The 23496-nt window shown below is 45.1% G+C and overlaps 1 protein-coding gene across 1 annotated transcript; it reads right to left on the bottom strand.

Annotated features, from left to right (window-relative positions):
- Window positions 1-14169: 14169 nt before the first annotated feature.
- LOC147446296 (uncharacterized) lies at window positions 14170-17496 on the bottom strand. The gene has a single exon (XM_086526205.1). The coding sequence runs from the start codon at window positions 16612-16614 to the stop codon at window positions 16126-16128; it is 489 nt and encodes a 162-aa protein (XP_086382331.1). The 5' UTR covers window positions 16615-17496; the 3' UTR covers window positions 14170-16125.
- Window positions 17497-23496: the final 6000 nt, after the last annotated feature.

The raw sequence follows: 23496 nt of genomic DNA, 5'->3' as shown, positions 1-23496 counted from the left end.
TGTGAGTGTGTGTGGGCGAGTATACCCCCTAAGAAACCCCCTATATTTCTTGGGTCGACCCCCCCTTGTAGCTCATGCTTGAAGCTCATTGGACCCCTCCAGGCCTAGCCAATCACAAGTAGGAGGCAATACAAGCAGCAAGGGTAGCCTTGAGACAAGTGTCCCCCTTTCCCTTTTGAGAGAGAGGGTTAGATAAATGCTAAATCATTTAATTAAATCTCCTAAATTATTATTGGACCCCTTGGGTGGTCAACCAATAGGCTTCAGGCACACCATGAGGGCAACATGAGGAGGAACTTGACAAGTGTCCCTTTTGCTTTCTTTGTACCATGCATGCCTTGTGTGAGTGTGTGGGTGTTCTCTCTCATCCCCCCTCATGTAGGGCTCGCCCCCTCCTTGTAGGGATTGAATGTTTGACTTTTTGACACACCTCAAGTCCCTCATGCATAGGCCCAGTTCCCACCACAAGCTTGGCTCATAAGCACTTTAAGCTTGGGCTGGGTTCTCACCTCAAGTGCAACCCTAGCATCTCAAGCATGTCAAGCACCTCAAGAATCTCAATAATTAATCACCTCAAGCATCTCAAGCACCTCAATCATCAAGCATGACAAGCATGACAAGCACCTCGAGCTGGGTCGGGTTCCCGCGCCTCAAGCTCAGCCCTAGCTTACCTAAGGTCAAAGGCCTTTTACACACATTATTGGAGGTCTTCAATGAAGCTAACCCTAAGGTCTTATGCTCGATTTGTTAGCCTTGCTCTTTGATAGACCATCTCTCATTTGGGCCCCTTTACCATTGGCCCCGTGTTGAGATAGATCTATAAGCACATGTCTATATCTTAACACTTGTTCCCGTTTATTCTCCCACATTAAGTGATCAATTTAATATGAGAAAATCATTTGGGTTGGTTAGACATTAGATATTAGATTTTATGACACACGGTGTCTGTAATCTGGATCTTCCTAGGTGCTGGTTCTAGATCCCTTTGGGTATCTTCTACCAAACTCCTTAATTGCTTGACTCGCTCAATCTCCTCTGTAGGGTTTGGGTAAGTTCCTATCTTCTTTTTGGATCCTAGCCATTGTGGTTCATGAAGATCTTCCTTGTTGGTTTCTATGTTAGTGGTTGTTTTGGTCTCCATGGTTTCTGTTGGGTTAAAGGCCCGTGTGCCCGGATGCCCGTTGTTCAGCCGCCCATGTACAGCCATTCATTTACTCATTCATAATAACTATACTCACAACTACACTTTGTAGTGTGAGTACCGCCCCGCCACACACTGTGTCTATCTCCTTCTTCGTGTTGGCTCTCTATGTGTGTGTGCTCTCCGATGCCAACAAGTGGTATCAGAGCTTGGTAGTGAGAGCATTGAGAGCTTCATCATCATTGTTGAGTGTGTTGAAACTTGCTGCTGTTTCATTACCGTTTTTCGGTTTCGCGCACGCGCGCATTTCCAAAGAGCAGAAGGTTTTTCTGAGCTTGGCATTGGAAGGTTCAGCACTCTGCGAGTATTTTCAACAGGTGTCCTGGGGTTTAACCCCCCTTTCGGAGCCATTCGTGCCATTAGAAATCCCATCCGAGCTACAGACTAGGAGCTACGTTTTTCAGCTCTCTTTGGTAGTTTTCTGCTGCCAGAGCTTCCATAGCCATTACAGGTGCCATTGTTGTAGTGTCTTCCACTTACGTGAGCCCACAGCTCATTTGAGAGTGTGTAGCCTCTTCTTGGAGTGGCCTCATACACACAGAAAGAGTGGGAGTTTTGGCGACATTGTCTTCTTCGACTATAGGTACATGTACAGGTACAGGTACGGGTACAGGTTACAGGTTACAGGGAGCTTTGGATACGGGTCTCTTTTGTGGTTACAAAACATGTATTTTGACTGTGGGACAGCCATGTATATGGTTGTGGTTTGAGTGGGAGCTTCTACTCTTCTCGGCAGTCTGTTTATGCGTGTTCTTGAGCTACAGGTTGACATCATCTATGTATGTTGATGGATGTGGATATGGCAGTTTGACAGACACTCTTTATGCATGATATTGTGGAGATTTGGTTCACTTATACATAGAGCGGGTTTACTCTTGCTTGCAGTGTTGCGCTTTGAGTACGGACAGGTACTCGGTTGACAGTAGAGATTGGACTTCGTTGAGCTTGTGCATTGGTTATATGCTCACTTGGATCCATTTATGCTCACGGATTTGTGTAAGCTTGGTCAGCTTATGTCTCTATTGTGGTTATTCAGACATGGAGTATGTTTATGCCTCTATGACAGCTCATTGTTGATGCATTTTGTGGCACGGTTTGCCTAGGCCGGTTGAGTTACAGGTGTCACAGGTTTATGCATTTGTTTGTGGATTTCTACGTACGTTTTTTGACCATATTATGGGTTGATTTATACTCTATGCGTTTGCTCTTTGATTGAGCAGCAGGTGTTGTTAGATTTGCAACACTACTTTGTTGTGGCAGTTTGTTGGTTGGTTACAGGTTTCTCATTGTTGCATTCTTGTTGTAATGGGCACTAAAGAGGACACAGTTTTCAATATTGAGAAATTGGATGGTGCTAATTTCTCATATTGGAAAGATCAGATTTGGGATGTCTTGGTGCAGAAGAAACAGATTCGACCTCTAAAGTTGCAGGGAGTTAAGCCAGAGAACATGGAGAGGGATGATTGGGAGGAGTTGGATGAGATGTGCAGGTCTACCATTAGGCTTTCCCTTTCAAAGTCTGTTTATTACAATGTGAAAGATGCACAGGGTGGAGCTTATGAGCTATGGCAGCGGATTTGCGATATGTATGATAAGCATTCAGCTGCTTCTATGGTGTATTGGATTAAAAAGCTTATTGATTTGCGAATGGAGGAAGGTGCTTCCATGAATGCGCATTTGAATGAGTTCAATACAATTTTCAGCCAACTTGCTACGCAGGAAATTACGTTTGAGGAAAATGTAAAAGCTATGTTTTTACTTGTCACGTTGCCTGAGTCATGGGACACATTTAGGACAGCCATAAGTAACTCGGTTCCTGCGAATGAGTTGACAAGTACTAATGTGGAGTCTAGTCTTCTCACGGAAGAGATTAATCGAAAGAATAATGCAGGTAGTAAGTCTTCTAGTGCAATGGTTGTCAGAGGCAGGACTATGGACAAGTATAAGTCCAACAGGGGTAAATCTAGAAGCAAGTCCCGTGCAGGCACAAGTAAAAAGGATGTGGAATGTTTTCATTGTGGTAGAAAAGGCCATTTCAAAAAGGATTGCTACAAGTGGAAAAGGGAAAATGGAGATGGTAAGAAGAAAGACCATGATGCTAAGGACAAGCCTAAGTCCAATGTCACGATTGAGGAGTTAAATGCAACACAGGGAGAGTGTAGCTCTCAAGATGACCATGTATGTGCTCCGACTAGTGCTACTAGTGAAGAGCTTGGTGATGTGTTGCTTGCATCCTATTTTGATGACGCTTTTCTTCTCACTCATGAGCGTAGTATGCCTATGGATTGGGTCATTGACAGTGGTGCTTCTTTTCACGTTACGCCTCATAGGTCGTGGTTTCATGACTATGCTGCTTCGAGTACAGGTACTGTCAGGATTGCCGATGGGCGTTCTATGCAGATTCATGGCATTGGGGATATTCATTTGGCTATGCCAAACTCTACTACGTTTGTCTTGCAGCGTGTGCGTCATGTGCCGGCTCTTGCAAAAAGCTTGATTAGTGTGGGTCAGTTGGATTCACTTGGTTTCAATGTATCTTTTGGTGATGGAGGTTGGAAGATCACTAAGGGCAGCCTTGTTTTGGTTAAAGGTGCTAAGAGGAATACGTTGTATTCCCTTTGTGTAGCTAGTGTGGCTGATCACATTGTGGGGATCACTGAGCAACCTCCTGCTTCTTTATGGCATCAGCGTTTGGGGCATATGTCACTAAAAGGTTTGAAGTTGTTGGCACGTGCGGATTACATTCCCGTTTCAGATTTTGGTGGTTTTGAGTTTTGTGAGCATTGCCTTTATGGTCGACATGCTCGGTCTTCTCATAAGAAAAGTTTTCCACACAGATCTTTGGAAAAGCTAGCTTTGGTGCATAGTGATGTATGTGGGCCGATGCCCAATGCTTCTCTTGGAGGTGCTATGTACTTTGTTACGTTCATTGATGATGCTAGCAGGAAGGTATGGGCATACCCCATTCGTAAGAACGATATGGTGTTTGATATATTTAAGCAATGGTTGGCTCTTGTTGAGAACCAATCAGGTTGTAAGTTGAAGTGCTTACGTACGGACAATGGGGGTGAATTTATGTCTCATGCTTTCACAACATTATGTGTTGAGAAGGGTATACGGCGCGAGCTTAGTGCTCCCTATACACCTCCTCAAAATGGTGTGGCAGAGCGCATGAACAGGACTATACAGGAAAAAGTCCGTAGTATGCTTTCTATGGCTGGTTTGTCAAATGGATTTTGGGCTGAAGCTGTTGCCACTTCTGTGCATTTGATAAATCGTTCACCTAGTGTTCCTTTGGGCTTCAAAGTGCCTGAAGAGGTATGGACAGGTTTTCCACCTTCGTATGGTCACCTTCGTGTTTTTGGCTGTGAAGCTTATGTACATGTACCTAAGGCAAAACGCAGCAAATTGGATCCAAAGAGCAAGAGATGTATCTTCTTGGGTTATGGTAGCTCTGGTGAGATAGGTTATCGATTGTGGGATCCTATTGACAGGAAGATTGTGCGCAGCCATGATGTTGTTTTTCATGAGGACTCTATGTATAGAGCATCACCGCGAACGGTTGAGGTTCGGCGTGTGATATTTGAGGAGGATGGTCATCGGTATAATGGTCCCATGGCTACTCGTGGGCAGCCCATTGACCCTCAAGTGGGAGATCAGCCCTTGTTGGGAGATCATATAGATGTGGGACAGCCAGATTAGCCCTTGTTGGGAGATCATGTAGATGTGAGACAGCCAGATGCACCTCCTGCACAGTCTTTGAGGCGTTCAGAGAGGCGTGCAAGACAGCCTCAGCGTTTTGTGCCTTCTATGGATTATGTATTGTTGACTGATTGCCGGGAGCCATCATGTTATGATGAGGCCATGTCTAGTGTTGACAAGCTCAAGTGGGAGCAGGCTATGCAGTCAGAGATGGATTCGTTGATCCAAAATGAAACGTGGGAGCTTACTCCTTTGCCAAAGGGTAAGAAGGCACTACCATGCAAGTGGGTTTACAAGATAAAATTGTGTTCAATAAATGCAAAGCCTAGGTACAAAGCAAGGCTTGTGGCTAAAGGATTCAAGCAACAGAAGGGCATTGATTTTGACGAGATCTTCTCCCCAGTGGTGAAGATGTCTACTTTGCGTATGTCGTTTGCCTTGGTAGCTACAGGAGACATGGAGTTGAAGCAAATGGATGTAAAGACAGCTTTCTTACATCCGGACTTGCACGAGGATTTGTACATGGAGCAACCAAGTGGGTTTGTTATTCATGGCTCAAAGAAGATGGTATGCCGGCTTCTTAAGACCTTGTATGGGCTGAAGCAATCATCTCGTGAATGGTATCGTAAGTTTGATGCATTCATGAGTTCATTGGGCTATGTACGCAGTTATGAGGACCCATGCCTCTATACTCGCAAGGCTGCAGATGGTAGTCTTATTGTTTTGGTTTTGTATGTGGATGACATGCTGATCGCAGGGAAGTGTATTTCTGATGTGGATGCCTTGAAACATAGGCTACATGAGACCTTTTCCATGAAGGATCTTGGGGATGCCAGTCATATTTTGGGTATGCGGATCACTCGTGATCGTTCTCGCAAGATGCTCTTTCTTAGTCAGAAAGAGTACATTGACAGGGTGCTTGAGCGTTTTCATATGGAAGGGGGGAAGGCCATTAGTACCCCGTTGCCTCCATATGTAAAACTCAGCCATGATGACTACCCTCAGACAGATTTGGAGACTACAGAGATGTCTCAGATTCCCTATGCATCAGCTGTTGGTTCCTTGATGTATGCCATGGTGGCTATGCGTCCAGATCTTGCTCATGCAGTTGGTGTGGTTAGCAGGTACATGTCTAACCCGGGCAAGCGTCATTGGGATGCAGTGAGAGGTATTCTCAGATACTTGAGAGGGACTTCAGAGTTGTCCCTATGTTATGGTGAGAAGGATATGTCTGTTTGCGGATATACAGATTCAGACTATGCAGGGTCAGTGGACTCGAGGAAGTCTACTAGCGGCTATGTGTTCACAGTTGCAGGTGGACCGGTTTCTTGGGCATCACGTTTACAGCCATGCGTTGCTTTGAGCACTACAGAGGCTGAATATATGGCTGCCACTGAGGCTGCCAAGGAGGCCGTATGGCTCTCACGACTAGTGGGAGATCTTGGTATGGCTGGTGATGCTCCGATTCTACATTGTGATAGCCAGAGTGCCATAGCGTTGGCATGGAATCCTGTCTTCCATGCGAAGACAAAGCACATTGAGGTGAGGTATCACTTCATACGAGAGGTGCTAGAGGACAAGCGCATAGAGCTTGTCAAGGTACACACTGACGATAACCCTGCTGATCTACTCACGAAGTCGTTAGCCTCACAGCGGTTTGCACACTGCAGATCGCTGATGGGTATGGCTTGACTTCTTTTGCTCTACTTTGGCCACTTTAAAGGCACACTGCCTTTAAGTGGGAGATTGTTGGGTTAAAGGCCCGTGTGCCCGGCTGCCCGTTGTTCAGCCGCCCATGTACAGCCATTCATTTACTCATTCATAATAACTATACTCACAACTACACTTTGTAGTGTGAGTACCGCCCCGCCACACACTGTGTCTATCTCCTTCTTCGTGTTGGCTCTCTATGTGTGTGTGCTCTCCGATCCCAACAGTTTCACCTGAATGAGAATCTTCTTCAGCGTCGTTCATATATACGGGGTCGTCACCAGTCCCTATGTTGGTCTTTGAACTGGGGTCTGACTTCGCTGCTTTTTGCGATCTCTTTCTTTATGTTTTCTTCTTTTTCTGAGATTGGGCAATTGATGCCGTGTCTCTTTCCTCAAGAATACATTAGGAAAAATATGGACTCTCCATGGGCCTTGTAAGAATCCCTAATTTCAAGGGATTAAATCTTAAACTGTTGGCACTTTAGGAGACATCCAAACCCACTAGTAGGCTATCTGGTGGTTTTGGAATCTCATAAATGCATGAATTGATTGGCCAAACTTGAAATCTAACTTTTGAGAGCTGAAATACAAATTTTGTTTTGTATTGCAATTTGGAAAAACGTCCTCAAATTTATGATATTATATGAACCGAGGTGGAGGGATGCCATTGGTTGAGAACAATAAAAAATCCAAAAATGTATATTGGAGGCTTATTTCTTTTGAAAAATTGGACTACTGCCCTCTGAACGCTGGTGGTAACGGCTCAAATAACAAGCAGTGGGTGGCGGTGAGTTATGATGGGGCACTTGAATAGGGAGGGCACGCTTGAATAGGGAGGCCAGCTGTTGAAAACAACACGCTTATGGCAGTCACGATGGGACAGTAGGGCACGTGGCCATTTCTAATTGGGCCACAAAGATCTTTGAAGCGGCGCACCCTCTATTGGTAGTTAATGGTACATGTTCACCTGTCAGCCCATGCCTGAATAAGCCGGCGGCCAGGTACTGAAAAAGAGCACGCTGGCGGCAGGGATGGTGGGTAGCAATCCATGTGGCCACTCGCCATTGGGGCATGGAAAGTTTTTGCAGGCGCATCTCTTTTGGCAGTTAAGGTGCATGTCTTCGGCAGTTAAGGCTGCGCATACTACTCAGTCACCCACAATTCATAGCTTGGCGATAGGCCTCCTCGTTCCATGCGGTTGCAAATAAGCTTTTGACGTGTGGCCATGGCTGAACCGGCACGATTAAATTTTATTTTGCAACCATTCGACCCTTATTTGAAAATCTCCTCTCTCTTCCCTCCTCTTAAATGTTACCACCAAGATTCGAATCTTTGTGGTAAGAGAAAACCACGTTTGTACATGAAAGAGACCATCTTAGCCGTGACATTGGTGGGTTTGACCTGAAGAAACCACTAGATGGAGGAGACAAGTCATGACACACCTACACATCTCTAGGCCATAGGTGATATCCCAACTCTCTCCTCATTGACTAGTTTTTAATCACCCCTTAATCAAAAGGGCCCAAGAAGAGGCCATTTTTTTCCTTAATTTTGTTTTTGGAGCATCGATCGTGTGAGTACGTTTACTGGTACCACGGGTGTACTTGGTGATGGCTCCTCGGCAACTTCAATCAAGTTTAATGGCGTGATCTTCGGTGCATTTGGATTATTTGGACATTGGGCAATCAAATGATCTATGCCACATCGATTACACATGAGTATCGACATTGTAGACGTGCTCGCTTGATTGGTTTGCATTAGTGTGGCGTTCTTTTGTAGCCTAATAGGACACTCGGCTACACGATGTGGACCTCCACACTCATAGCATTGAAGAGGTGGTCTCTTAGTAGTGTAGTTGATATTTTGGCCTCTTGTTGCAAGAGCAGCTACTTGATATACAGGTTTGACTTGTCCCCAATAGTCCTCCATGTAGTATTGTGGAATTTCTTCAAGCACATCCATCCCATAGGCAATATTAGGATCTATATCTTCCTCATAGCCTTCCAAACAAGAAATAGATGACTCACAACCCACTTGATTCACAGAAGTGATTCTTGGATGTGGTGGTTGCGGTCCTAGCACTGGAGGTGGTAAGGGTGTTGTTTGAACAACATTTTGGGCCCTAGGGACCATGTGTTGTGCTGTTTGTTCAAGAGGTGGGGCCGACATCAATGCAGGCACTCGAGGTGTGTCTGTCCATGCTAAGGTTGGTCTATTGGCCATCGCGCGCTTAAATACTATGCAATCCTTAGCTTGATGACCATACCTTCCACATGCATTGCAGTTCCCATTGAATTTTACTCTAAAAGTAGGGAATTCACTGGTACTATGCGGTCCATAGCATACTAAGCACCATTGTTGCTCCCTTCTTGGATACATATGATTGTTTTGCGGAGCACGATTGTCTCTAAGACTCTCTTGAATAACCTTGGTGAGATCTGCTAAAGTCATCTCAGATATCTTTGGCTCCTTAGCAATAGGCTTTAGGGTCATTGGCTGATGCCCTGATGCTTGCGAGCTAATAGATTTAGTCTCAATAGACACTCTTTCTCCTTGAATCATTAAATTATCCTCCAATTGGATCGCATTGGCGGTGACTGCTTCCCAAGTGGTGATACCTCTAATGACTAGGCCATTGTAGATATCCTCATGTCGTAATCCCCTAATGAATCTATCAAGCAATTGGTTATTGTTGAAGCGCTCATTTGGATTACAACGAGAATTCAAATGCTTCAAGCGACTTATAAAGTCTCTCACCGACTCTCCTTCCTCTCGTTGGTGTTTCTGGAGCTGAGAGGCTACACCCCAAAGCACTCCCTCTCGTATGTATTCCTTTAAGAACAGTCTCCTAAGAGTAGGGTAAATCGTTTTTTCTTCCACCCTTAGGGTTCTATACCAATCCCCAGCCTTTCCACTTAAGGTTAGGCTTAAAGCATTGCTCTTATGCAGGTCATTGTCTTCTCCTAGAGAATCGCATATTTGTTCAAACACTTCGATATGCTTTCTCACATCCCCGTCTCCACTAAATTTTTGTGTGAGCTTGGCTATTTGTACTGCCTTACTTCTAGGCTCTCTATCAGGCGTGTTATGCATATTCTCAGCAATAGATAGACCAATAGCTTGAGCAAATGTTGCCAAGTCACCTAAGTGAGCAGGCACCGTGGGTGAAGGTGCTCCAGAGACTACATGTGGAGTAGGTATTGGCATTGGGCTTGGCGCATAGGAAGCCCTTGGGTTCCACGTTGGGTACGATGTTGTGCCATGTGGTGGTCCATAGTTCATATGGGTGGCCCTGGGCGTAGCAGACGTCGGATGTGACATGCTAATGCTAGCCGGTATAGTCCCATGGAAATAAGAACAGTGTTGTGGTTGTGGAGCATAGGTAGTTGAAACAATGGGAGGGGTAGGGACTACATGAGTACGTGGACCCATAGGTGCATACGATTGGTACACACTTGTAGGTACTATTGTAGGCATTGAGCTACCATGTAGCGGTGCTTTACTAACAAACGAGGTTCATGGTGTGTTTCTTGGCATGCCCATCATTGGGGTAGGCATGGTATCCATGGTGTCATCCAGGGAAAGATGAGCTAGACTTGGAAAAGTAAAGCTATCACTTGTGGGCTCAGATTGCATTGAGAACCCTGGCGAAACAACATATGGGGGATCGATGGGACTCACTGGGGGAGTCTCCATTTGTGATAGAGTGGGTTGTTTCCCTTTGCCCGTGTCTAAAAATCGCAGAGGACCCGTCGAAGGTATGCTTATTCCTCGATTTTGCCTCTCGGACTGGATAATCCTATGGATGACATTGCAGATCATGTGTTGTTGTTCCTCTAGACTAGTGGCACTAGATGTGGATTGTACAACTTCTAACCAACCCACATGGTATGTGTAGCCCATGTATAGGTCGGTCAAAGTCTCCGTGTGTAGGTCATATTCCCAATTTTCATTGAGAAATACCCAGTCCAAACTTGGTGTACTAGAGGGTTGCCGTGAGGTGGATGCAATGTTGCTTCCCGTGTTTTGACTTTTAGTCACCGCTACCTTAGAGGTGACTTTGGAAGGTGGTAGCTCGGTAGGACCCTCATTAAATGAGCTAGGTAGAATGTCCACGTGGACACTGTGAGGGAGTGTGGGGTCTACAGGAGATGTGAATGGTGATTCTACTTCCCCACCCCCTTCGTTTACTTCACTAGCTGTAGGTTCAAAGCGCGTAGCTCTACTAAAAGTTTCCATCAAACGGTTAAAAACACTAGTTCCAGGTTGTTGGGCCTAGCTAGGTACGGTTTCATTTGTTCCCCCGGGGCTTTGTGTAAGATGCTCTTCCATAATATCGTAGTCAGATGAAGAGTCGCTATGTTTGGGTCTTGGGTTGCACTACCTTGGGTCCCCGCCGAGGGTGTAGACCCTAGCGTGGAAGGATAGTGAGTACCCCCGTAAATCGAAGCACTAGCTAGTTGTTCGGACTCTAGCACACGACCAGAGCGTAGATACATGTGCTTTGGGTGCCCTACAAGTGTCGGCAAGTACCCTCAAAGGTTACTTGCTTTGTTTTGTGGGTGTTTTGCACCCCGTTTTCTACTTGATTTTTTTTTTGTTTTTGATGTTTTTTTTATGTTTGATTTTTTTGATTGAAGTGTGTGATAGCTCGAAACGAGTGTATCACTTAAAGGGTCGCTGTGTGCTTTACAACACAATTTTCGGGCATCTGATGTTCCGTTGGTCCTCAAAAATCAATTTTTAGCTACGTGTGAAGCTAAAATTCGTTTTTTTAAAAGGCGACTGAGGCCTAGGCCTGAGCGTGAGCTTGGGCTTGGGTCTGGGAGATATTCCCGATCCCGGTCCTACCTTTAATTTTTTTAAAAAATTATTATTATTATTATTATTATTTTTTAAAAGGATAAGGCCGCCGCGGCCTGTGCGAGAGTACACACACACTCTCTCTACCTACTTCTAACTAATACACCTACTCTTACACACTAACACACTCTATTAACTCTCACTAATCTACTTCCTACTTACTGTACACAGAAAACTAACTACCTTAATACACAGAGAATAAACACAGAACCTTTGAAATCTCTATTAACAAAGAAAACTAACTACCTTAATACACAGAGAATAAACACAGAACCTTTGAAAAGTCCATTAATAAAAAAAACACACAGTATAACACCAAATCCCTCTTCTCAACACACACACACACACACACTCCTTCCTTACCTTTCCTACAATAGAAATTGCACCACGGAGAAGCACAGAGTGCTACTCGAGCTTAATGCACGGCATTCCCCGGCAACGGCGCCAAAAATGTGCGCGTATGTCGCACGTGTCATTTCAAGGAACTTGCTGATACACCGTGTGCGAGCCACAAATGGCTCCAAGCACACAACAAGCCTAAACTAGTAAGCTCAAAGAAGGCGATGGTGTGTCACTCACCGCTCTACGCTTGCTTCGTGGAGGATTCCTCGCCGCGAAGAAGAAGGAGACGCCGCCACGCCGCGCTCAACCGCTTCACCGCCGTCATGCCTTCGTAATGCTCGATCGTTCACACACACTCTCTCTCTCACACACATATACACACACACACAAGGAGGTGAAGAAGAAGGAGATGGAGCAAGAGCACTCTTCTATTGCACAAATAAGAGAATGAGTGAATTTTAGGTTTAGTTGACTTTTATATGAGCTCGCCCCATTCACACTTGGGCGCCCATGCTTAGCCAACTAATCCCTTGAATGTTCCAGTTAGAGTGCGCCTCTCATCGGCGATCACTCTTACCCTTTTCCTATTGGACCGACAAGCCCGGTACCTGACTCTACCAAATAAATAATACAATGTCCGCCGTAGGTTACAACGTCCGTCGTAGGTAATAGGGTGTCTGTGAGCCGTGAGGGTTAACAAACCGGCAAAGCCAGGCGGTGTCTTGAAGCCAGCGGTTCAGTATACACCTACTGCAAAGGACGCTTTCATAGATGTAGCTTCAGCCCAAAACCCTTGAATACCCTCAATCCTCGCAGGCGGGACGATCCAAAAACAAACAGTCATCACCTTGCACGCATCCATTCGCCGTCAACCTCGCACGATGCATAGATCACTTCATCAAGCTTCTCTTGTGCCACTCAATGGTCAGGCACCTGCTGATGGTGATCAGGTTATTCCTGACTCTTATTTTCTTTCCAGGATGGACTTGCTTGATGCTTATAAAGCTATGCCTGTTACTTCTGAGCACTACTTCCAACCCTTCTCTTTTGAGTGCCTCTACCAAAGCAACACTCAGCTTGCCATGCCATCTCTTCTGCAACACACAGCTCAGTTATTTAGCCTTGAAACAACTTCCCTCACCAAGAGATTCTTCTTCAAACCCCTTTGACTCTGGCGGTAATGTTGACCCTGCTCCGGTACCTTTCGTCTATGCTCCCTTCGATACTGGAGGTGAAGTCCCTCTCGGTCGGCATGTTGAGGCTCATCTCTTACCTCTCCTTCGAGTGCATACCCATCCTTATTAGCAGTTGCTCCTCTCCAACCCTGACATTGCCCTGTAGGAGCCTCCAATCCCACTCCTCGACCAACTACAGAGGGTTGTCTTAGTGTTTTCAAGGCTATGAATGGATCAGAAAACAGTCCCACCTCCACTTGCACGCAAGAAAATTGCGAATCGAAGAAAATTTTACTTGCTTGTAGCGCACGTCAACATCTGAGTTCTCTCTTCCTTACTTGCTCGTTTTCAATTCTCTGGACTCTGGAATCTGGGCTTCTCTTTGCTAAAGTCAGTGTTGGTATCAGGCTTTTCGACGCTCTCGACTGTCGCTACAGTCTCAAACCCTGAGCTTTTACTTCTCTCTCTCTCTCTCTCTCTCTCTCTCTCTCTCTCTCTCTCAATCCAGCTGCTACACAGTACAGCCTCTTGGGTCCTCACTAAGATGTGAAGATCACTGACAACTAAGTGTCCCTCCTTTCAAGGGCGACTCTACACACAATGACACACTGTCAACCTTGTGGCCTTCTGCCTGCTGAGTCCTGCAAGGGTGCCTACTTTGAGCTGTGTCAAGCTTGTCCTGCAAGGCTGCCTGCTTTGAGCTGTGTCAAGCTTTGCTGGTGGACTCTCTCTCTCTCTCTCTCTCTCTCTATCTCTCTCTCTCTCTCTCTCTCTCTCTCTCTCTCACACACACACACACACACACACACACACACACACAGGCACGTGTAACACAAAGACGCACACACACAGACAGAGGCATGTGTAAGTACATGCCTACCTTGAATCGAATCTTGCGAGCAAATTCTCCAAACTTCTTCTGCGATTGCTGTTTACAGCTCCTGCGTTCCTTTCTTTTAATGCCCTGTTCGCTACGTGAGGCTGCAAAACACTGCGTTTGCTTATATTACCACTATCGACACGTTAACGTCCTGCTTTATTTTTAGCTTTACGCTAATGTCTTGCTTTATTTACTGCATCCAATAATAGTGTGCCACGTGGGTAGCTTCTGCTTCTACTTTGGAGTGCAAGCATCTTACATTGATGGGGGTAAAAAGGGTGAATATTTTTTCAAAATACGTACTTTTTTTATTGGTAAAAAAACTTAGTGGGCACTCATTGTGGCAAACACGCACTTAAAAAAATGATGATATTCTAGGTGAGCTCAAGAGTCGAGAGCCACGGAAGATTCTCTCTCTCTCTCTCTCTCTCTCTCGCTCACTAGGCTCATTGGCCAAGACTTGACTCAGCTACACACCAAGAGGACATGGATACAGCTAGCACAGGAGTTGGGCACGAAGATGGCTTTCTACAGAGAGCATCTCCTCCAGCTTACGGAGGATGGTTTTGTGATGAGGCCCATATACATGGACACCCACTTGTCTCATGGGAAACGATGTGCTATTGGCCAGATACGCACATCTTCACACCAGCTGTGGATCGAGACTAGAAGATACAGCGGAGTACTAGCAGAGGCTAGGACATGCCCCCTGTGTGACATCGAGCCTGAGACAGAGTTGCACTACACATGCCATTGCCCCGTCTACTATGAGATACGAGGCGAGGCCACTTCCATTGCTTGTTCAGAGAGGGCTTTGGACCATTCTCTAGAGTCATGTAGTACGAGGATCAGAGATGCCTGGGTTTGTTCTTTCTCGAGCTGCACAGACACAGAGAGAGCCTGCTGATGGGATGAGAGGCTAGCCAGTCTCAGAGACAGATCACAGACTTCTTTAGAGCTGCCACTGGACACCCGGAGGAGTTACTACCACAGTAGAGCTTGTCGCTTTACACCAGAGGCATACTGATCGACCGAGCGACTGAGCTGGGGAGATCCAGATGCCCATGACTGTGGAGGACTACACAGCATCGACGGAGGCTGCATCAAAGGATTCGGGTCACTTTGGCTCGACATGCACTACGCTCGGTCAGACTACTGACCATGGAGGAGATTGATGAGATCCGCCAGCGACCGATGCTAGATCTCATGTGATCTAGCTATCGCAGCTAGTTGTTTAACTGCTTAGTCCACTCCTAGCAGTTTAGGATTCCATAGTATTTTATTTTGTCATTTTGTCATTCTGTCATCTTGTTACTCTGACTTTGTATCAGATCCACCACATTGTAACTTCCTCGTCACTTTGGCCTTTTGAAGACGTTAATATAACATTTCATTTCATCTCTCTCTCTCCCCCCGTAATGCAACCTAATGGTTGCCTCACTTCAAAGTTTGCACCTGCATCGTTCATGGCGTGCACACCTCTATTGCTGGAAACAAACGGGTTTTCTACACCATGCCTTGCCCTGGATTACGAGCGGCATAATCAAGGTTGCCATACCAATGGAAAGGGTTGGCAGGCAGTTGGATGGGTGCTTAGGCAACAAATTTGAACAGGCTTCGAGGAGTTCTGTATCATTGAAGCTTTCAACAACTTTGAGAGAGTCCGAGGTGATTTGTTCGCCATTGACCAGATCAAGGGCAGCACTTTTATCGATATACCAAAATAGGGAGTTAACAAGCATCGCCTATCAAATGGCGCAAGGGATGTTGCTGTTGTGTGTGCCATGGCTGGTGTATTTTGTCCCATATGGCCAGCAATTGTTACGGCCGATCTTGAAGAATGAAAAGGTTTGACCTCTTCTATTCCAATTTTGACCTCAAAAACCAGAGGATTCTGCATGCAACATGATTTAGAAGATGCCTTGGAAGGATGAATTGCAAGACTTGAGAGAACATGATGGCATGTGAACAAGGTGTCAAGGTTACTGGAGTGAGGGTTGTTACTGCCGGGCAGGCATTAGGCAAGGTGAAGAAGAGGACCCTTGGGGCCAACACGGACACTGACTCTACAAAGGAGACAAGCAAGCCAAAGCACCAACTCCAAAATTGACCACAAAGAGACTTCAAGCTTGCAGTTCATACTTAGAAGGACGGGGGAGAGGCTTCCAGCTCCTCCCGTCTTGATGCATTGTGAGGATTTGAAGGAAGATGATTCCCTGGCTTTTGTGCTTGGAGCGCAGTTCTGCGCCTCTAATTCTCTCTCGGGCTTCTCTTAATTGCCCTTTCTTCACCAGGAGGCAGGTCAGTCTCTTTACTCCATGGCAACCCCTTTGCACTTTCCAAGAAGGCCAGTTTGGGGGTCGACACTTCTCGACAATATACAAGCTCGACTTCAGAAAGAGCTTTCTCGGCTTGATGCAGCCCAAAGGGAGGCATGCGGTGCCACTCTTTTCCATGAGATGTTGGATGCCTCTTTGCATCACATCTATGAATCATTGCTGCATGTTCCCTCCACAAAGCAAGCAAAAAAGGATGTACAAAACCTAGTAGGCTCCACAAGCCTCCTTCTACAAACCTCCATGGCAAGGCTTCACCATCAGCTTGAGACTGCATCTCCGACTTCCCTTGCGGACATACAAGTGGTCTTGCTGGAGCCACCTGTGAGCATATGCTAATGATCCGTGCTTGTACACTCGTGTACTGTACTCCAAACAAATTTGGGAGTGTAGATATATTCATTAGGCCAAACTAACAGTTGCAACAGAATATGGTTCTCGACAGTCATGTGATTAGGCTTGCCAGCAACCCCAATCGATTGTACTCTTACATCACCCACCGACTCAAATAAAGAGTGTTGCTATTTGAAGCACACCACATTTGGTATACATATCGACCAACGCAATGCCAAGCACGATATCTTTTCTCAACATCCCCTGTCTAACAATATCATCTTGAAATCTTTTGCCCATATCACAGCATCATACGTAGTGCTACATGCAGCTTTGTAGATGCCAGCATATTTCAAAGACTCCGTCGCTAATTTGCACCCGCTGCAAACATCCCACTGCTTATTGGCCTTGCACGGCCTGTTGGGCAAATCCTGCAATCTGTGCATTCCAAGAGACGACTCGTTTTGAAGTATACCACATTGAGCATACATGTCAAGCAGGGGTGCTGAGCTGGTGTGCAACTAATGGCTAACTGTCGGGGTGCATTCACACAATGCACTGGAAATGCTTGAGACGAAACCTTCTCCCCCCCTGCCCCCCCGCCCACATCGGCTCAAGAGTTTGAAGTGTTAAGTGTACGAGCAGCAAGCACGTCCTGCTACACTGTAGGCCCCTATTACACAGGGACGAGTGTGCTACGTGTGCCTGAATCAGATGCACACGAGGTGATGGACAACCTTCCATGTAGTTGAGTTGGCAGATAGAGATCGTCCGAGGAGTCGAGCTTTTCCAACCTCACCCAACCACAACTACGACACTAATTGGTGCGAACCTCTGACCAATTGTTTGGTTGCTCATTGGCAATAGGGCGTCCGTAGTTCCTATGTGACATGGTCCCTGATAGCACACCTTTGGTTGCTCATTGAGGCAATGGCAGTCAATCGTATGTCATCCGTGAGTGTGACATGGACCTTATATTCTTTTAATATCCTCTGAAGGCATTTTTAATTCATGTTCGTCTCCATTTCCACCCCCCTAGTGTGAACCCAAAGGTGGTGGAAGAGGATCTTCCAGTGTTCTTCTTCTTGGAACCATAGGATTTTAACACCCTCTTTTGCCGCCCTCATGTGAATTTTTTTTGCCCATATCAACGTCTTACATTCGTGGGGTTTCCATCTCATTACGGCTTTATGACACTTGTTAGAGACAATTCACACCAGGTAGAGTATATCCCCCATCTCAAAGCATTAGTCTACTCCCACTTGGGATTTTAACTTTGCCAAAAGCATTAGATTTCTCTTCAACCTCGCCAAGTTGAAGTGTTCACATAACCAGCAAGCAAACAAACACCATTTCTACACACTACCCATACGACCCCCCCCCCCTCGAACCACCTAGTTTAGTTTTCATCCAACTCTTACATAAGCATCTTTGGTGGTTCCTTCAAAAAGAAATGAAAGAAACGTTTTGGGCACCTATTTTTTTATTTTTTGTTTTCTATTTTTTGGGTCTACTTTCGCTTTTCATTAGACAAAATAAAATCTTTCCAAGATGCTTTAGGATCTCCAATCCACTCACGGTCCAAAACTAAAACCATTTCGAACTTCAACTTTATTTTTGTAGCATTTGACCTCATCACGTAGAGCAAATTAAATTCAAGCTTAGCCACTAGCTACATACCTATGGTGCTCTATGGGGTGTCCTTAATCATTAAAAAAAAGAATACTCCCTCCCTAAGCTACGCCCTCTTTTCCCCTTCACTTCTCTTTTCTTTCCCTCTCACAACTAATTATTCTCTCTCACAACTAATTAATGGGTTCACTTAACAACGTTTTGGGGACCTACTACAAAGGCTTTTAGTACCCAACCCTCCACTTTTAAGGGTGAGTAGGTGCTGCCAATCTTCCTAAGTGTCTCATTAAGTGGAATCTCCTTGGATTCTTGTATGGCTTGAGATGAAAAAGAAGGACAGATGACACGTGGAAAGAGGGGGCGAGAGATTTTTTGATGATTGGATGGAGCTGCAGTGCCGCGTGCATCGGTGTGCATGTTCAGAGGATCGAAGATAGTTTCTTGATTTATGTGTTTGTTTTGTAGGCCATGGCAGGTAGAGGTATCTAAGAACACGGAATGGACAGAGAGTGGAGGCGTCAACCCATCGAGGGGGTTAAGGTCGGAGCCTGTTCCGTGAGCTAGGTTACGGAGTTGTCCCTCAGTTGGGTCAGGCGGTTGCGAAATGGCTTGCCCGTCGTTAATAATGAGTGGAATCTCTCTCTCTTTCTCTCTCACTCTCAGACAAACATTGTGAACTGAGGTGCGAATGCCAGATGGTGTGTGTGTGTGTGTGTGTGTGTGTGTGTCTAGAAGGAGCTGTTGTATGCGACTAAGCCCAGAGCAGGGCTGTGCGGAAGGCATGTGGGCTCACGCTAGAACACAGTAGAACAACGGACTCCCGGGGGGGGGGGGGGGGGGAGGAGCAAAGCCTGTGTGAAGAGAAGCATAGCCCTACAAGGAATGCGAAAATGAGGAGCATCTCATGGCTGGAGGTGGCTGACAAAGATGCTATCTATGAGAGAAAATGCGAGCGTTGCTGTGCCAGGGATGGTGACGAGGAGAGAGAAACGGACATAGAGCCTTTTGGTCTGGACTATGGAGGGAGAGAGATTTTTTGTTCAGACAATCGTGGCAGGGGCATCTCAAATGTTCAGACAATCGTGGCAAGGGTGGCTCAATGCAGACCCCATGATCTGCATTGTGTCGGCGTTGCCTTGGAATGGTGTCATCGAAAGGTCACTCTCTTGCTACAAATGGAAGCTTAGTGATGCCTTTCTGTGCGAGGAGGAGATAGTGTGTGCGAGGGAGAGAGGGAGAGAGAGAGAGAGAGAGACACACACACACACACACACACACACACACACACACACACACACACACAGAGAGAGAGAGAGAGAGAGAGAGAGAGAGAGAGAGAGAGAGAGAAAGAGATGTGTGTTTTAGGGTGAAAGCAAGAGTGAGAGATAGAGAGCTCTGTGTACAGGCGATTGTGAGCTGGAGGATGATGGAGATTTTTGCTTTTGATCGAGTAGGAAGTGCATGAGTCGATCTCGCACAGGGCAAAGGTGGGAAGCAAGGGTATCGCAAGAGATTCCGGTTAATGTTTTTGAAAGGACCCAATAGTAGTAGGAGTATTTCATTTTGAAGGTTTAATTTTATGGTTTTTTGTCAAACTCACAATTGTAAATGAATATATCAAAATCTCCATAAAAAGACATCATTGCCTCAAGTTGGCACCGAACTTTGAGGGATCACTCAATACATCATGAAACTACAAGGCAAGCCCTCAACAATATTCCCTTACATACTGTTAGCAAACATGACGGCAAGAATTACACTATTCCACTCACTTGAGTTATTTCATTTCATTTGGAAGATTTTGGAGAAATTACCTCTTTGTTTCTACACAAATTACAAGAGCATGTGCCCACGATTCTCAAGCAATCGTCGTACATGAGTATCTCCAGAGATACCGTTGTGGAAAAGAGGAAATAGTAGGGAGTGGGGCTCTTGCAAGGAATGAGCATGGAGGAGTTGAAGACGTGCGGACAACGAGCCACTTGGAGACTTGACACACAGTTGCAAGGAGGCAACCATTATCAAAACGCAAGGACGGACACCTACCTGGTGGAGCATGCGTAAAGCAATAGGTGCAAAGTTCATGAACTCTTTTAAAAAAACAAAACATGGACGCATAACAAGCACCAAAGCCTTCTTGCCACAATGGCTATTGGGAATGACTTGATCTATCAATAAGGTGCAGAGTTCGCATCATTTTGCGATAAAAGAGCAAGGCTAGAACGTGGACGAAGGGTGTTGTTAGACGACATCTATCCAGATTCGACCTAACAAAAATAAGAACTCACAAAATAGATGCCACAAATGTTTTTTTCATTTCTTTTTATAGGAATCACCGAAGATGCTTGTATAAAAGTTTAGATGAAAGCTAAATTAGGGGGGGGGGGGGTCGCATGGACACTGAGCATGGCACGTGGAGAGAGAGAGAGAGAGAGAGAGAGAGAGAGGGAAAGAGAGAGATTTTCTCTGTGTTCGAATGCTAAGGCAAAGCAAAAGAGGCAAATAGTTTTTGAGGCAGAGACCATCGCATGGTCTTCGTGTGTGTGTCATAGCAAGATTTCTTGCATGGGGACAAATGGAGACAAAGTGAAAGATGACTACATAGGAGCGTTATGCTTGGGTTTTTTTTGCACATGCGTTGGCTCACACACACACACACACACACACACACACACACACACACACACACACACACACACACAGAGAGAGAGAGAGAGAGAGAGAGAGAGAGAGAGAGAGAGAGAGAGAGAGAGAGAGAGAGAGAGCACTGATCCCATGCTAGAGCTGGCACGTGGTCAAGAGGGAGAGAGAGAAGGAAGTCAATGGGTGGCTTTGAGGTGACAAAGAGGTGCGGGTGTCGCATACAGGAGAGAGAGAGAGAGAGAGAGAGAGAGAGAGAGAGAGAGAGAGAGAGAGAGAGAGAGAGATGTCATAGGGATGCCATGCGTCAGGATCTTTGTCGTGAGAGAGCGAGATTTTTTTGTGGAGAGGATCAAGGGAAGGCGGGACACATATTTATTGATGAGGCTCGATCGGTGTTGTGTATGGGACAGCTTGGTGTAGTATGAGCGCTCACGATGTCTTAGTGTGGGAGGAGTATGAGGTGCATGAGAATGGAGGTGGTATCCATGTGGGAGGTGCAACTCAGAAGCCGTGACACAGGACGATCATCCACAGTGGTGCAGAAGGAGCGGGGGGAGGCTTTCGCTTGTGATGTCTCATACGGAGGCTACGAAGAAGGGCACAATGCAGGTGGGGTGGAAAAGTGAGGCAAGGAAAAGGGCATGACGATGGCAAGGGCTAAATTTCATGCAAATAGGTGATGGTGACAACAACTCACTATTTCTTTAGAATATCTTGAGAGAAAATTAATGGGTTTTTGGGATTCTAGACCGAGTAAAAGGAGAGAAAGGGCGGGACTGGAGGTCGGGAGGGTGCTTTGGCTACACATGAGATTGTTTTTTTTTTTTTCAATGTTTAAGACCACCGTAGAGACCGTCATAGGCTTGGAGCCTAGTGGTTTAGCTTGACTCCATCAGCTCAACGTGATGGCGCAAAAGACCAAGTAGGGTAGTATGTATTTTGCATTGTGCTACAATTTCAAATTTCAAATTTCCTACAATCCTTCTAAAGGCTAGTGATTTCACATAAATGACAATTGAAGTTAGACCACTAGTATGTATTTTGCACTGTGCTACAATTTCAAATTTCAAATTTCCTACAATCCTTCTGGAGGCTAGTGATCTAGGAGGCAAAACCCCCTTGGTAGGATGTTGTAGCTTGATGATGGGATATCAAGTTCAAACATTAAATAGGAACTCTTAGCCATTTTTAGTTAACTTGCAGGCCTCGTGATTTAATCACTCGTTTACTTTTATTTTTTAAGGCAGCAAAGTATGAATTTGTATAATAATAAGAAGGTTTGTCTTGTCCCTACTTATAAGGAGACAACATAGGGCTAGGTCACATACAACTATTTTCTTGAGTCTAGTCTGATAACCCTCAATCGGCTATTTTTACATCTCACGATCAACCTTGAAAAACGAACTTTTTTGTCCTCTTGTACACAAAAAATTATTTCGTATGATCGATACAAGAGAAAGATGATTTCTTGATCTCTTAGGAATTAATATGAACCGTCTTCAATATGAATTGTCCCTAAATGTAATTCAGAAGTGCCACAGATGGCGAAGCTCGAAGGATAAGATGCTAATGTATTATTCCAAGAACAAAATTTCAATGGCTCATGCCTGCTTCGATATGTAAATGTTTTCTCCTTTTTGGGATGTCTCTCTCCCCTCAAGTGAGGCACCGTTGTATTTTGTTTTTTTCTTAAAACAGTTTCCTGTTCTTCCAGAACAAAACATAGACGAAAAAAATATACATCACTCCAATAAATTTATTTTGCAAGTGCGATCCATGAGACTACAAAATCTAGATACCTTCACATACAAAATTTTCCATTTCATAGGGCTAAGCATCCGTAACTCCTTGGATGACCCCTATAGCTTAACCAAAAAACGTTTCTACATCCTCTATCTTGTGGGTGAGCAATCAAACTTCCTCTATCCTCTTGTTGGCTTCATGAAGCTTGAAGGTGCTCCAACCAATGGAGTCAATCCTCACTGAATGGAATATCATTTCATAGCTAGTGTTTGTAAAAGACTTGAAGCTTTGGATGAGTGAATAGTAGCTTCATGAAGCTTGAAGGTGCTCCAACCAATGGAGTCAATCCTCACTGAATGGAATATCATTTCATAGCTAGTGTGTGTAAAAGACTTGAAGCTTTGGATGAGTGAATAGTAGCTTGTTATAGTTAGCATCCTTGGTCTCCACAAAAAAAATCAACAAAAATAATTTTCAGGTTTGCAGCCAAGTAAGCCGTGTCATATTACCATGAACTCTTGTACCTTCAGATGGTCCACATGACTCAGGGGGGTCACTATGTATAAATTGTGTATATCACGTGCATTTGAAGACTATTTTTAATAATCCTTATCTATGAATTTGTGGCAAATAAAGTACATCCTTCTCCTATTTAATCTGTAAATTGTTTTGCCAATTCTATTTTATGGGATCCTTCTGTATGTGAAAATGTGAGAAAAAAAAATTTTTAATAACCCCTTCTGCTACACTCACGTGATAGTCACATAACTATTAGGTGACCCCCCTAGAGCCACATGAATTTCCCCTTAGCCTTATTCAAGGCTTTTGTGAGGACTCCTTATGTGATCTCCTAGCAAAATTCACTTCCAAGAAACAACTTTATTCAACACTTTAAGTAGTGGTGCAAATATATAACAATTTTAAAAAAAAAGTT

The sequence above is a fragment of the Adiantum capillus-veneris genome, chromosome 12 (assembly GCF_014529385.1).
Source record: "Adiantum capillus-veneris isolate H3 chromosome 12, ASM1452938v2, whole genome shotgun sequence".
NCBI classification, from domain to species: Eukaryota; Viridiplantae; Streptophyta; class Polypodiopsida; order Polypodiales; family Pteridaceae; genus Adiantum; species Adiantum capillus-veneris.
This window is presented reverse-complemented; position numbering and strand designations above follow the sequence as displayed.